At 37.3% G+C, this 14190-nt stretch overlaps 1 protein-coding gene across 1 annotated transcript; it reads left to right on the top strand.

Annotated features, from left to right (window-relative positions):
- The first annotated feature begins 227 nt into the window (after positions 1-227).
- On the top strand, positions 228-13464 carry LOC110912738. The gene is made up of 22 exons (XM_022157536.2): positions 228-564; positions 1237-2167; positions 2242-2357; positions 2457-2665; positions 2734-2853; positions 2966-3094; positions 3464-3589; positions 4477-4532; positions 4624-4723; positions 4807-4924; positions 5016-5225; positions 5598-5922; positions 5998-6200; positions 7279-7547; positions 7625-7749; positions 8380-8614; positions 8715-8903; positions 9494-9777; positions 9865-10063; positions 11721-11960; positions 12086-12171; positions 13036-13464. The coding sequence occupies exons 2-22, from the start codon at positions 1380-1382 to the stop codon at positions 13193-13195; spliced, it is 4287 nt and encodes a 1428-aa protein (XP_022013228.1). The 5' UTR covers positions 228-564; positions 1237-1379; the 3' UTR covers positions 13196-13464.
- Positions 13465-14190: the final 726 nt, after the last annotated feature.

Genomic DNA, 14190 nt, shown 5'->3' with positions numbered 1-14190 from the left:
GGAATGCTCCATTCCATTACCACATGATAACCAAACATGTTTCTTTTCATTCCATCAGAATGATCCATTCCATTCCACCTTCCATTCCTTCATACCAAACGCTACTTAAATCCATTTACATATAAACTTAAACTTTACTAAATAAATAAAGAGTGGAGATCGCTTTCGTAATCGCAATATTATGCAATATTATAGTTATTGTTATGTTATTTCCAGCTATACACTTCATCTTTCAAGTACCTTCTTCACACACACACACCAAATAATTCTTTTTTCAGAACCCAAAACCACTGTCATCATCACCGTCAAACCATTTCATTTCAATTCCACCACAAAAGCTTACAAACACAAAGTGTCTCATCACTTCTTTCCAAGACAACAAGATCACACACAATTCAGTCGCTTCCTTTTCCCTTAAGATCATCTTCAATTTCCCATTCTTTCTTTCTTTCATACACACACACGCACATCAAGTGTTCGATGTAATGTTTGCATCGAATTTGGATCAATCTGGTGCTGGTTATGCTCAAAAATGAAGTCAATGGCGGCGTATAAAGAATTCAGGTAGAGATCTCCGGAAGCTTGATCTATTTTCGAATTTTGTATGAATTTGGTGGGTGTTCTTGTTTTCTGTTTTGAAACTGGCAACAAGTTCATTGACCTGAGTAGTTGTAGAGATCCACTAATTCGCCACTTGGTGAACGATAAATTAGATTCATTTGCATGTTTGTTTGAGCAATTGGTATACTGGGCATCTGTTTGATCTTAGCTAAACATAGAGTGGACTATGGAACATGCTTAATGGGCAGTGTGGGGTTTTGTGTTCGCCCAAATCATATGGGTTTTATGATTTGTTAGACTGACACAGAAGCAACTGATGTGATAGAGCACACCACCATTGACCCTTTTTCGCTGACCATGTGGCGTCTGGGGATGGTTTCAAAACTAAGACATCAATACATGCTTATTACCATTTGGCATTTTAAACTCTTTCAAATTTGCTTGCTTGTTTAAACTATAATCCAGGTATAATTCCACCTGGTTAGTAGAGGATTCCCAGTGATGTTATTAGTTTTAATAATATTTTAGTTGCATGATCACTGTTTGATGTTCCAGTCTTGAGTTAGTGAAGTTAATAGGATTGATTGAATTGAAGTACTTAAAGTAAGTTCTGCACTATTATGTTTATGTGGTTTTGTTTCCCATAGCCATATCTAAGCTTGTTTCTGATTGCAGGTGTAAAAGGGTGTAGATACTACTTAAAACGGTATTCTGGACTTATGGATTAAGTATAGCAAGAATTGACTGGTACTAGATTGGTCAAACCTGAAGATTTATGATACTGCTATTTTCATGCACAAAGTGGGGCTCTGGCAATCATGCGTCCGCTCCTCACTCTTGGGTGCCTTTCCTTGTGCATTTTTGCCGGGCATATATTTGAAATTGCGTTTTCTCTGAGTTCCGAGCGGTACCAAAGAGATTCTGGATTGTTTCCAAGTATTGATTCTGAAATTACGACTTTGCCATTGACATATAATGAGATCACTTGTGAAGAGTTGGGGGGTGTGGGGTCATTCGACACTACCTGCTTACTGAACTCGGATGTTAATATAAGTTCTGATCTTTATGTATTAGCTACTGGAAATATGGAGATCCTTCCTCATGTTTTGATCGTTTGCCCCATCGAAGGTTGCGTAATTAGCTTTAATCTCTCCGGCAACATTAAAGTCGGACAATATTCTGCAATCATCGCCGGTTCCATTATTTTCTCTGCGGCCAATGTGAGTATGGACTCTAATAGTTTAATAAACACTACGGCTATGGGTGGAGCACCGCCTTCCCAAACTAGCGGCACTCCGGTAGGGTTTGACGGTGCTGGTGGGGGGCATGGTGGCAGAGGGGCGTCTTGTATACGGAAAAACGATTCAACGAATTGGGGTGGGGATGTTTATGCTTGGTCTACTTTGCCTTATCCATGGAGTTACGGGAGTAAAGGTGGTAGGATGTTAGATGAACATACGTATGGAGGTAACGGTGGTGGACGTGTCAAGCTTATTGTGAAGGATGTTTTGTATATGAACGGATCTCTGCTAGCGGAAGGAGGAGATGGTGGACTAAATGGTGGAGGTGGATCCGGTGGAAGCATTGTCATAAAGGCTTTAAAACTGTATGCACTCGTTCTTTGTTTCCTTTTTTCTTACCATGACATATGTGTATGCATTAATGCTTCTATTTGGATAGGAAGGGATATGGTATCGTAAGTGCGTCAGGCGGCAACGGGTGGGGTGGTGGTGGCGGCGGCAGAATATCTCTCGACTGTCACAGCAAGCAAGAAGAGATAAAAGTAAAAGTCCATGGTATGTGCTCATTACGACCATTTCTAGTAAAGAACAAAGTGTTCCTTTACCTATTGGAATATGATATGAAGTATTATATGATGTTTGGTTGTATTACAGGTGGTGAGAGCATTGGTTGTCCATTGAATGGCGGAGCAGCTGGCACTTGCTTCGATTCATATCTATTGAGCTTAAGAGTTGACAATAACAATGTCAGCACGGAAACCGAAACCCCTTTACTTGTTTTCTCCACTAGCCCACTCTGGACAAATGTTTACATTGAAAATGATGCAAAAGTTTTGGTGCCCCTGCGTTGGAGCAGAGTTCAGGTGTGTGTGTGTATGTGTAAACAGTAAAGTTATTATTAAATCACTCACGTTGTTAATACGATACTCAGGTGAGAGGCCAAATTAAACTAGCTTGTGGTGGCAGCATCAGCTTTGGGTTGTCTGATTATCCAGTTTCTGAATTTGAACTTGTTGCCGAAGAACTTCTTATGAGTGATTCCATCATAAAGGTACGGCTACGAACAAACCCTTCTCTCTTTTCTTTCCTTAAAGTATGGGAAAGTTTTATTTTATTTCATAAATTTTAATTACATGAGTTCCTGTAATGTATCATGTATAAAGGTGTACGGTGCACTTAGAGCCACTTTCAAAATGGTGCTCATGTGGAACTCCCAGATCCAAGTTGATGGTGGTGGCAGCACACTTTACACTATTTCGGTCCTTGAAGTTCGTAATCTTATTGTTCTGCGGGTATGGTCAATCAGATTTCTGGCATGCTTTTTTTTTTCTTTTCTGAAAGAAGCAAAATGGGCTATCCGGTTCGGGTCAAAATGGGTAGGATCAAGTTGGTTCACATATAGTTTTTGTTCTTTTTTTGGTTTCGCAAATGATTTATTTGTTACATATTGTTTAATAAACAACATTATTACAGTTTGGAGATTTCCGACCCACTTAGCACATTTTACGGGCTTCTATATTAGCTATTATTTTGGGTTACCATTTGACCCGTTAGATGTTAATATCCCGAAACGATCGGTTCACATACAAATGAGTCAAAATTTTCACCTCTATGCTTTTCGCATTATAATATTTTGATGGTTGCTTTGTCGGTTTTCGCAGGAAAACTCAAGCATCAACTCAAATACAAACTTGGCTGTTTATGGTCAAGGACTTCTGAGGTTGAGCGGTCAGGGTGATGCAATCAAAGCGCAAAGACTTTCCCTTTCACTTTTTTACAACCTTATTGTAAGCTCTTTTCTCGATTGTTGTCTACTTTTGGTTAACTAGATCTTCTATTTTCGTTTACTTTCTCCCTTGAAGTTCACTTGGAGGAATTCTTATATCAGAAATGTAGTAAAAGGCATCATTGTATATCTTCACCAAACTTACAGTTTGGCTATTAAATCACGTTCTCACTCCAAAAGGACTCAAAAGTTTCAAAAACCACATATTTAGGGTACTGTTATTGTGTTTTTACATCAAAACTAGTGGGTCAACCACCAGTGATCCGCAGTGGATTCGTAACGTAGATAAAAATAAGCAAATTGCGAGAGTTAAGTTTGTTTGATGTTTTAGTTAAGGGGCTAAACATGCTATTATTAAAGTTGAGGGGCTAAACATGTCATTACTAAAGTTGAGGGGCTAAAGTTGTTTATTATTAAAGTTGAGGGGCTAAAGTTGTTTGATGTAGTTAGGGGGCTAAACGTGTCATTATTAAAGTTGAGGGGCTAATTGCTAAACGTATCATTATTAAAGTTGAGGGGCTAAAGTTGGTTATTATTAAAGTTAAGAGGCTAACGTTGTTATATTTAAAGTCAAGGGGCTAAAGTTGTTTTAGTTAAGAGGCTAAACATGTCATTACCAAAGTTGAGGGGCTAAACATGTCATTATTAAAGTTGAGGGGCTAAAGTTGGTTAATGCCAAAGTTGAGGGGCCAAAGTTGGTTGATGTGACAAAATAGTATATTTATAGTATATATAATGTAACGAGTTTGTCCAATACCCAAAATGCAAGTGCTTAAAACTTTTAGACCTTTTTGGTAACGAGTTTGATCCTAATCCTGTGAAAGTGATACTGCTATGGTACCCTTTTTGGCAATTTGCCGATTTTATATAACAACTTACTATTCACAGGTTGGACCGGGTTCTTTGCTTGAAGCTCCATTAAATGATGAACAGAGTAAAAGCATGTGAGTGTAACCTTGTAACCAATAACTATTTTGGCATTTTTATAGCACAAACAATGTATCAGGCGATCTAATTACCCTTTTGTTTTGGCAGGGTAACAAAATCCCATTGCGAGAATCCAACATGCCCAAGAGATTTGATTTATCCCCCTGACGATTGTCATGTTAACGACACACTTTCGTTTTCACTACAAGTAAGAAACACGTAACACTTTAAAACTTTTGAAACTGGATAAACGTGGTATTGATTTTGGTGGTTGCATTTAACCTTTCGCAGATTTGCCGTGTTGAAGACATAGTTGTGGATGGCATAGTTAAAGGGAGTATCATTCAGATACATAGAGCAATGAGTGTCATCGTCAACACAGAAGGCATGATAACCGCTTCTGAGTTAGGTATTTTTCTTTAAATTTTTAAGCGAGATCTACTTTATCCAAACTGCATGTATATTGACATAATAATAAATACTTGAGATCGTTTCTGCAGGTTGTCGAAATGGTTTCGGTTTGGGTAACTATTCAAATGGTGCTGGCGGTGGTGCTGGGCATGGGGGCAGAGGGGGTACTGGGTTGTACCATGGAAGGTTGAGTGAAGGTGGTAGCGTTTATGGTAAACCGGATCTTCCCTGTGAGTTAGGAAGTGGAACTCTTGGCCCTAATGAGTCTGTTGGTCGGGTTGCTGGTGGAGGAATGATCGGTACTCTTTCCTTTCTAAAATAAAAACTATGACATCATTTTTCAAATTTAAATCTAGCTATGTGGTTATAATAGTAGTAATGATAGTGATAATAATAATAATAATAATCATTTTTCAATTGGTCTATGTTTTGTCGTAAATTTTGTTATGAAAGGAGTTGGGTCAGATATACTATGTTTCCATTCGACAGTATAAATTCGAGTTACTTTACGTTTCGACGTCGATGCAATGCATGGCGGGTACAAAAACACTATTTCTTACGTGCTTATTTTTGTGTACCTATTGGTATAAATTCATTAGCTATAATTATAATGTTAATAATAGTAGTAGTAGTAATAATAATAATAATAAAGTAATAATAATTGTTACCAGTGATGGGATCTATTCTATGGCCTCTTACAAACCTTGACATATATGGATCCATGAGGGCCGATGGTCAAAGCTATGGGAATGCTACCACAAACAGTAACGGTACTCTAATTGGAGGATTAGGCGGTGGCTCTGGTGGAACCATTCTTCTTTTCATACAATCGATTTCCCTACATGATAACTCCTCTTTGTCTGTTGCCGGAGGCCATGGTGTCCCTCTTGGTGGCGGCGGGGGAGGCGGCGGAAGACTTCATTTTCACTGGTCCAAAATTGGCGCTGGAGATGAATACGTTCCTCTTGCAATGGTAAATAGTACCATCATCACGAGGTAAATAACACTGGTATTACCGTCACAAAGTATTTAGATATTTATGATTATAACTGCCGCATCATATGAATACAGGGGCGGTGAAGGGGATGGAGAGGCTCTCCCTGGAGAGGATGGTACAATGAGTGGAAAGGACTGCCCGAAAGGGCTTTATGGTACGTTTTGTGAGGAATGTCCAGTTGGCACTTATAAAGATGTTGAAGGCTCCGATGAGGATCTTTGTGCTCCTTGTTCCCTTGAAAAACTTCCCAGACGTGCATCTTTTGTACATGTCAGAGGTAATTATATAGTATCCATCCCAAAACACACACGCACAAGGTCGGGTTCAAATTAGAACCACTCTAAATTTGTGAACCGTTTTTGGACGAGAACCACTTTATAACAGTTGGATCTGTGAGATTGTGGAATGGTTAGAAAGAGAGGACGGTCGCAATCATGGAGTAGAAGAGACATAAGAGCTATGCAGTTAATGCGGTCCAAAATCAAATATCGGTCAAGGGGCGATATTTGAGATCTAGGTTATCGAGGTGGGATATCGGCAATTTTAATATCATGCAGAATTTATATATAAACTTATATAAAACGTAAAACATATATAATATTAATACTAATATTTGAAACATGATCTAATCATAAGCCATGAAATCTTCCTTCAAGTCCACATCAACCAAGGCATCTGAAATAACAGTCAATATCGCCGATAATATCGGAACCGATATACCGGACCTATATTTGACACCGATATTTTGTGGAGGGCCAATAACCGATATTAACTGCATAGCATAAGAGAGGGAGATCTTAACTAGCCATTGAAATATTTTTCAACAGTTAAAGAGTGGTTCCTAAATATTCAATGGTTCTCATTTAAATTCATCACTTGACACACACACACACACACATATAGGGGCATGCTATACAAAGCCAATTTTAGTTAGAGAACTGTGAGAACCGCATAATACACTTGTACAAAGTGCTTTACTGATTTAATGGGAGAGAGAGAGAGAGTAGGATGGGCGGTTACAGTTCAAGCAAAAGGTCGAAGTGCTCTACTATATATATGTGTGTGTGTGTAGGTTTAGGTTCAAGAGTGAACACTAGTGTATTTGCGAACTGAGCAAACTAATCCTGGCCATACAGGTGTGTAAATCAATGGCCAGCATTTGATGATGAAATACACTTGTGTATCTTAAGATTTGATGATGAAATCCTAGCCATACACGTGTGTAAATCAATGGCCAGGATTTGTTCACTCAGTTCGCAAATACACTAGTGTTCACTCTTGAACCCCACCCTATGTGTGTTCCGCTATATACACACACGCCATTAACACATATTGAGTAATAATGAATGATGCAGGTGGAGTGTCGGAGTCATTTTGCCCATACAAATGCAGATCCGAAAAGTACAGGATGCCAAACTGCTATACGGCTCTTGAAGAGTTGATATACACATTTGGAGGACCCTGGCCTTTTGCTCTTATGCTATCTTGTGTCGTGATTTTTCTTGGTGTTCTTTTAAGTACCCTTAGAGTCAAACTTGTCGGTCAAGCTTTCTCTTATGACAAAGTGGATTCAGTTCAACACACGAACCACCACCATTTTCCTTCTCTTCTTTCCCTATCTCAGGTATTGTAAGATCATCCTCATCCCTATGCACTTTTAAACTTGTTCGTAAAGCTTTCTCCATACCTATTTGTGTATAGGTCCGAGGAACAAGAGGCGATGAAACTCAGAGCCATGTCTACCGAATGTACTTTATGGGCCCCAATACGTTTAGAGAACCCTGGCATCTTCCTTACTCCCCTCCTGATGCAATCATTGACATTGTGTAAGAACACTCGTTATTTTAATCATGCAATCACTGACATTGTGTAAGTTTGTAAGAACACACATTATTTTCCATATCTTAAAGAGACCTTTCTCTATTAACCTTCAACTTTTGACAAAATTCACTATTAGCCCTCAAACTTTTGATATGAAACAATATTAACCCTCATCTTTAAGCAAGTTACACATCCACTTCAAAATTTTGGTAATTGACAAATTTGACCCTCCAACCTTTTCTGCTTAATAACATGACACTTCCTTTTGTTTAAATTGACCTTCTTCACTTCTAACTTTTGGTAGTTGACAACTTTGACCATCCAACCTTTTCTACTTAATAACTTCTTGACACATCAGTTTGTTTAAATTACTTTTACGACTTCACACCGCAACGTGCGACACGTTATTGTACTTTTTTAATCTGTGCCTAACCACATTAGTGTCTAAGTTACTTTTACGACTTTACACCTCTGTCTAATAATGTTAATGTTACGAACGTAACGTGTAAAAAACGCATAATGTCACGTGCGCGACCACAGGTTAATGTCATCAACCCAATTTGATTTGTAACTGTATAAAAAATATTTAATTTGTAAGAACATGTGATGTGTAACCAACCCAATTTGAAATGCAGATATGAAGATTCATTTAACAGATTTATCGACGAGATAAACTCAGTTGCGGCATATGATTGGTGGGAAGGATCGGTCCACAGCATACTTTCGTTGCTTGCGTACCCTTGTGGCTGGTCCTGGAAACAGTGGCGTAGAAAATACAAAATCAATCAGCTTCAGGAGTTTGTTAAGTCTGAATATGATCATTCTTGTCTCCGTTCTTGCCGATCAAGAGCTTTATACAAAGGGATGAAGGTTATACATACATATGTTCAAAGATTAGCATCAAATTTAAGCATTTCTATCATGTTAATAATGTTGTTATACTCAGATGGGTGAAAATTGATGCATGCAGGTTGGGGCGACCCCAGATTTAACGGTTGCATACATCGATTTCTTCTTAGGTGGTGATGAGAAGCGGTTAGATATCGTAGCAAGTATTCAGAAAAGGTTCCCAATGTGCATTATTTTTGGTGGAGATGGAAGCTACATGGCGCCTTACAATCTTCATAGTGATACTTTGCTGACAAATCTTATAGGACAGGTCTTTTCTTGTGATCTATGTTCTCTTATTGCAAGTAGAGGTGTCACACATCGGGTCTGGTTGACCCGAAACACTTTTTGTCCAAATTCCTTTTAGAAGTTTTTTAATAAACAAAAAGCTTGGCAAAGATGATTCTAAATCAAACGGATATACGAGGCTTTATGTATCAAAAGATAAAAGTTTCACTTTGGATAACTTTCGACCCGTTTGATCCATTATCTTTTTAAATATCCTTTGTATTTTATTTGACCTGTTTGACCCGTTCCTTTTTAGATATCTTTTTTCTATTTGACCCATTTTCTTTTTAGATATCTTTTTTTATTTGACCCGTTGGACCTATTTTCTTTTTAGACATCTTTTTTTCATTTGACCCGTTTCCTTTTTAGATGTATTTTTTATTTGACCCATTTTCTTTTTATAATTTTTTTTTTTATTTGACCTATTTTCTTTAGATATTTTTTTACCCATTAGACATAAAACGTTATCAGAAATGACCCATACAAGTAAATCGGTTGAGATCTCCACAATCTGTGTTAAGTTGTGGTATACTTCATTTTCTGACATGTGTACATATGTATGTGGTTGGCCAGCATGTTCCTTCTTCTGTTTGGAATCGTTTGGTGGCTGGTTTAAATGCGCAATTGAGAACTGTGAGAAGTGGATCACTACGGTCTTCTTTAGTTCCTGTTATTAATTGGATAAAAACTCATGGGAATCCCCAGCTTGACTTTCATGGAGTCAAAATTGAGCTCGGGTGGTTTCAAGCCACCGCTAGCGGTTTCTATCAGTTGGGTATTTTGGTAATTGTTCTTGATGATTCTTTTCACAGCCTACACCTCCCTGATTTGGTAGAAAACAGTGAAGAATCACCAAGGTAACTTTATTCTTTATTGCATGCAATATCAGTTTACAGATCTTATTTATTATTATTATATTATTAATCTATTGGTATATTATCCAGGCATATTGCAGGGAAGACTGTCAAGCAGCTGCAACCGAGTCAATCACACGCAAGTCAATCATTAAATCGTAAAAGGGTAGCAGGTGGAGTTAATGGTGGTATCATCAATGATGTTTCTTTGAAGTCGTTGGAATTTCGAAGGGATTATTTCTTTCCATTTTCCTTATTTTTGCACAACACCAGACCTACTGGCCGGCAGGTATGTTACTAGGCTAGCCGTTACTTTTAAAAGTGGCAATATGGGCAGGTCGGGTAACAGGTCAAACTGGGTTATTTTGGTACAGGACAGGTCAAGATTGACCTGAAACTTGCCCAAAGTTTTTAATATATATATATATATATAGTGTGAGGTTCATTGGGGAACACTAAAAAAGTGGGGGAACCAACTCAAACGAACTCCGATGGACTCATTTCAGCGGCGTTGGAACCGGCTCGTAGAACCCTAACTAGGATCTGTTAACCCTAAACCCTAAATCCTAAATGTATTAGGGTTTGGCTTTTAGGGTCTTATATTAGGGTTTAGCTTTAGGGTTTAGCTTTAGGGTTAATCATTAGTATTTAGGGTTTATAGTTTAGATTTTACGGTTTAGCTTTAGGGTTAAGAGATCCTAGTTAGGGTTTGACGAGCCGGTTCCAACGCCCCTGGAATGAGTCCAATCGGAGTTCGTTTGAGTCGGCTCCCCACTTTTTTAGTGTTCCCCAATGAACCCTAAAAAAGTGGGAACCGACTCAAACGAACTCTGATTGGACTCATTCCAACGGTTAGGAGTTGGTTACAAAGTCAAAAAGTCATAAAACACCGTAATGTTAACCATTTAACACACCCAAAACCTACAAATAATAGAGTGAAGATTACTAAACATCATATCTGTGGGGTTTTTTTTGTGTTTCAAATGAGAAGGCTCTGATTATCGAATGACTAACATTATGGTGTTTTATGTTGATTATCGTGTGGTGTATTATATTCATAGTTCTATATGGTGTGTTTGAAGATTTTATGGATTGTTAGGGTTTGAATAAGGTGTTTTAGTAATCTCTACTCTCTTATTTGTGGGTTTTGGTTGTGTTTTATAGCTGATATTATGGTGTTTTATGACTTTGAACCTTTTTAGGAATTTTAAAGACTTTGTAGCCGAACCACACCCTCTATATATATATATATATATATATATATATATATATATATATATATATATATAGGGGAGAGTTTAAATGAGAACATTAATTATTGCGAGAACTGTGAGAATGAATGAAGAAACCATGAGAACTTGATCAAAATCAATTCAAATTCATTTTTTTACACTTATCATTATTATTCGTATACAATGTTAGAAATTTAATTTACATGTTTAAATTTATGTGAATTCGTAAATAAAGAAAAATTACACATGTGTAAGTTTGCCGTTTATACATGTGTAAATTTGTTATATTTACACACGTATAAAATATCTAATAAGAGTGATTTTGAGAGAAGAAATGAATTATTTGATGTTGTAAATTCTTCTTTTGATGTACTTTAATTAATTACAATGAGGTTTGTATTAAAAAAATGGTTTTGATTGGTTTTTTTATTCGTTCTCAAGGTTCTCGCAATATTTAGCGTTCTCAAGATAACCCTCATGGATCATGAGAAAACTCTATCTAACTATTACTAAACCCTAAACCCTAAAGGCTAACGACTAAAAGCTAAAGTTAAAAGCTAAATCCTAACCTCAGAGAAAATCTTTGGTAACTTCCGACCCGTTTCTTTTTAAGCTTATTTATTATTTTACCAGGTTGACCCATTAGAAATAAACGTTCCAGCTTATGGTAATATTGGTCAAGAGACATAACATGTTAGATTTCTGTGGTTTCAGGATACCTTACAGCTGCTGATATGTGTGTTGCTTTTATCGGATCTCTCGGTCACACTCCTAATATTGGTTGAATTCTATTGGATCTCTCTTGGGGCGTTTTTAGCTGTTCTGCTTATTCTCCCTTTATCATTGCTTTCTCCCTTCCCCGCGGGTTTAAACGCATTGTTCAGTAGAGGTCATAGAAGGGCTTCACTTGCTCGGATCTATGCACTCTGGAACGCTACTTCTCTTTCGAACATTGTAAGTTTTGTATTGCTATACGTAGTACTCAAATCAGAATAAGCAGATGCTATTATTATTATTATTATTATTATTATTATTATTTATACTTGTTGTCATTTAATTTGGGAATTGGCTTTATCCAGGCTGTTGCATTCACATGCGGCATGATTCATTATGGATTTTTGTCGTTCCAGATGTATGATGAGCCCAACACATGGGAAAACAGGAGGTAAATCCTTAATTTCTTTGTAAGGAATATTTAGTAACCAAATTTCTTCAGTGTTCATTCAACACAAGTCAGTCAGTCACGCTTCTTTTTTTACTACAAAAGCCACTCAATTGTTCTACAAATTTTTGATAAATGCGTTTTCTAAGCTAAGTGGACTAAATGGAACATATATGAAACTTGGTTACTATTTAATTAATGATTTTTTTCATGCTCAACTATGAAGAAAAATAATTGTTCAGTTTTGGTCATCAATTATGAATTGTTTCACAATCATGAAAAATGGGTGGTATTTATAATTAGAAAAAAAAAAGTACGTGTTGCTCTATTGAAAAGATATTGAAACTTTGTTATTATTTCATATTTTATCATTTTTAATTAATTGTGACTTGTGTTGATCCAAAACAGTTTGTGTCCATTTTCTAATATATATGATTACATAACACCATAATTTGAGACAAGGGGGTACATGCACTAATCGGCATTTGTCTCAATTGCTGAGTGTTATATGCCTTATGTCTAAGGCTTGATGCAAAACTACAATCGAGCCGGGGGTCTCACTGGAAGCAGCCTCTCTATTCCTACGGGGTAGAGGTAAGGCTGTCTACATCTTTTACCCTCCTCAGACCCTACCTTAGCTTTGCTATTGGTGGGATTTACTGGGTAAGATGATGATATAACCATAATTTGAGAATGGTAAATTGATTTTGTTGAGTAAATCAATTTAGGAGGCTGCATAAATCGAATACACACTTTGGGAGACTTTTGACATGTTCTTTCTAGTGAAAGATTTAAATATTACTGATTTGACTGGTTAGAGATAAAACATAACCTCGATTAATGGGCTGAAAATTCTTGTGAAACCAGTGAGGACGAGGACTGGTGGTTGTTACCGACCCTGCTGGTGATATTCAAGGTGATACAAGCGCGGTTTTTTGACTGGCATATAGCAAACTTAGAAATTGAAGATTTCTCGCTCTTTTGTCCCGATCCCGATACCTTTTGGGCGTATGAGGCGGGTTTATGATGACGCCCACACTTTTTGCAGATGGCAGCTTCTTTGATGTATATAAATGTCAAAAAGAGGCGGTATATTTGTGTACATGTTTGCTAGTCTTTTTTTTTTTTTGATGTTTTGAGAGTAATGTTAAAGATAGATAGGTTGATGGTATATAGAGATCAGAGGGGGAGAAGTTATAAGATTGCTGTGCAGTAGATTACTTAAAAGTGTGTTTCTTAAAAATATATATACTCAGATATGTTGATTTTGAAAGTATGTTCTTTAAAAGGTACAAAGTAGTGTGTTTCCATGGGCCGCACTAGCAAGATAATTTTATTTTGAGGTGTTGGGATTTTACATTTTCCACGTCACTTTCGTGTGGTAAGAACTCGATACTCCCATTGATGAGATGGACATTGGACAATAAACATCCGTATGAACTAGATCCAGCTTTGGGCGTGTTTTTGCCTTTGCGAAAGTGACCTTTTTCTGCTTTCCAAACACACAAAGTTCGCAGAACCCAACTTCCACTTCTTTGGATCTGGACTCTGGAGGTTTGCCATTCACAAGTAGCATTATCATCCCTTTCACGCTCAATGCCCCAGTCTTTGGTGCCATACGGTGGATGAGCTCGATCCATCAGTAACTGAGTCAACTTCGTCCGTGGGTGCCTTAACCATGTATACACCGACCATACCCGAAGACGACCTGATTATCCAATCCAACCTTAACCTGGAGATGTTTTTAAGACGGTATATCCCAAGCTCGTGAAACCTAGAGTCTCGTCGTCGGTGAGTCGTACCTTCTCTAAGCTCCCAGTCTTTTAGATTTTTCATCATCTCCTTGCAAGATGCAACATAATGTTGCTCCTGAATGGTTATTGTAAGTAGAGTTTAGCTACCGTTGCTATACAATTTTGTAATAACAAATCTTAAAACATTAATTTATATTTACATATTTTGTTTAAACTTTTGAAGTGATTATTAAAATATGATTAAAAAGGCTATTAAAATAAATGATGG

The sequence above is a fragment of the Helianthus annuus genome, chromosome 8, assembly GCF_002127325.2.
Source record: "Helianthus annuus cultivar XRQ/B chromosome 8, HanXRQr2.0-SUNRISE, whole genome shotgun sequence".
Taxonomy (NCBI): Eukaryota; Viridiplantae; Streptophyta; class Magnoliopsida; order Asterales; family Asteraceae; genus Helianthus; species Helianthus annuus.
The sequence above is the reverse complement of the archived record's forward strand: the minus strand, read 5'-3'. Positions and strand labels throughout refer to the sequence as shown.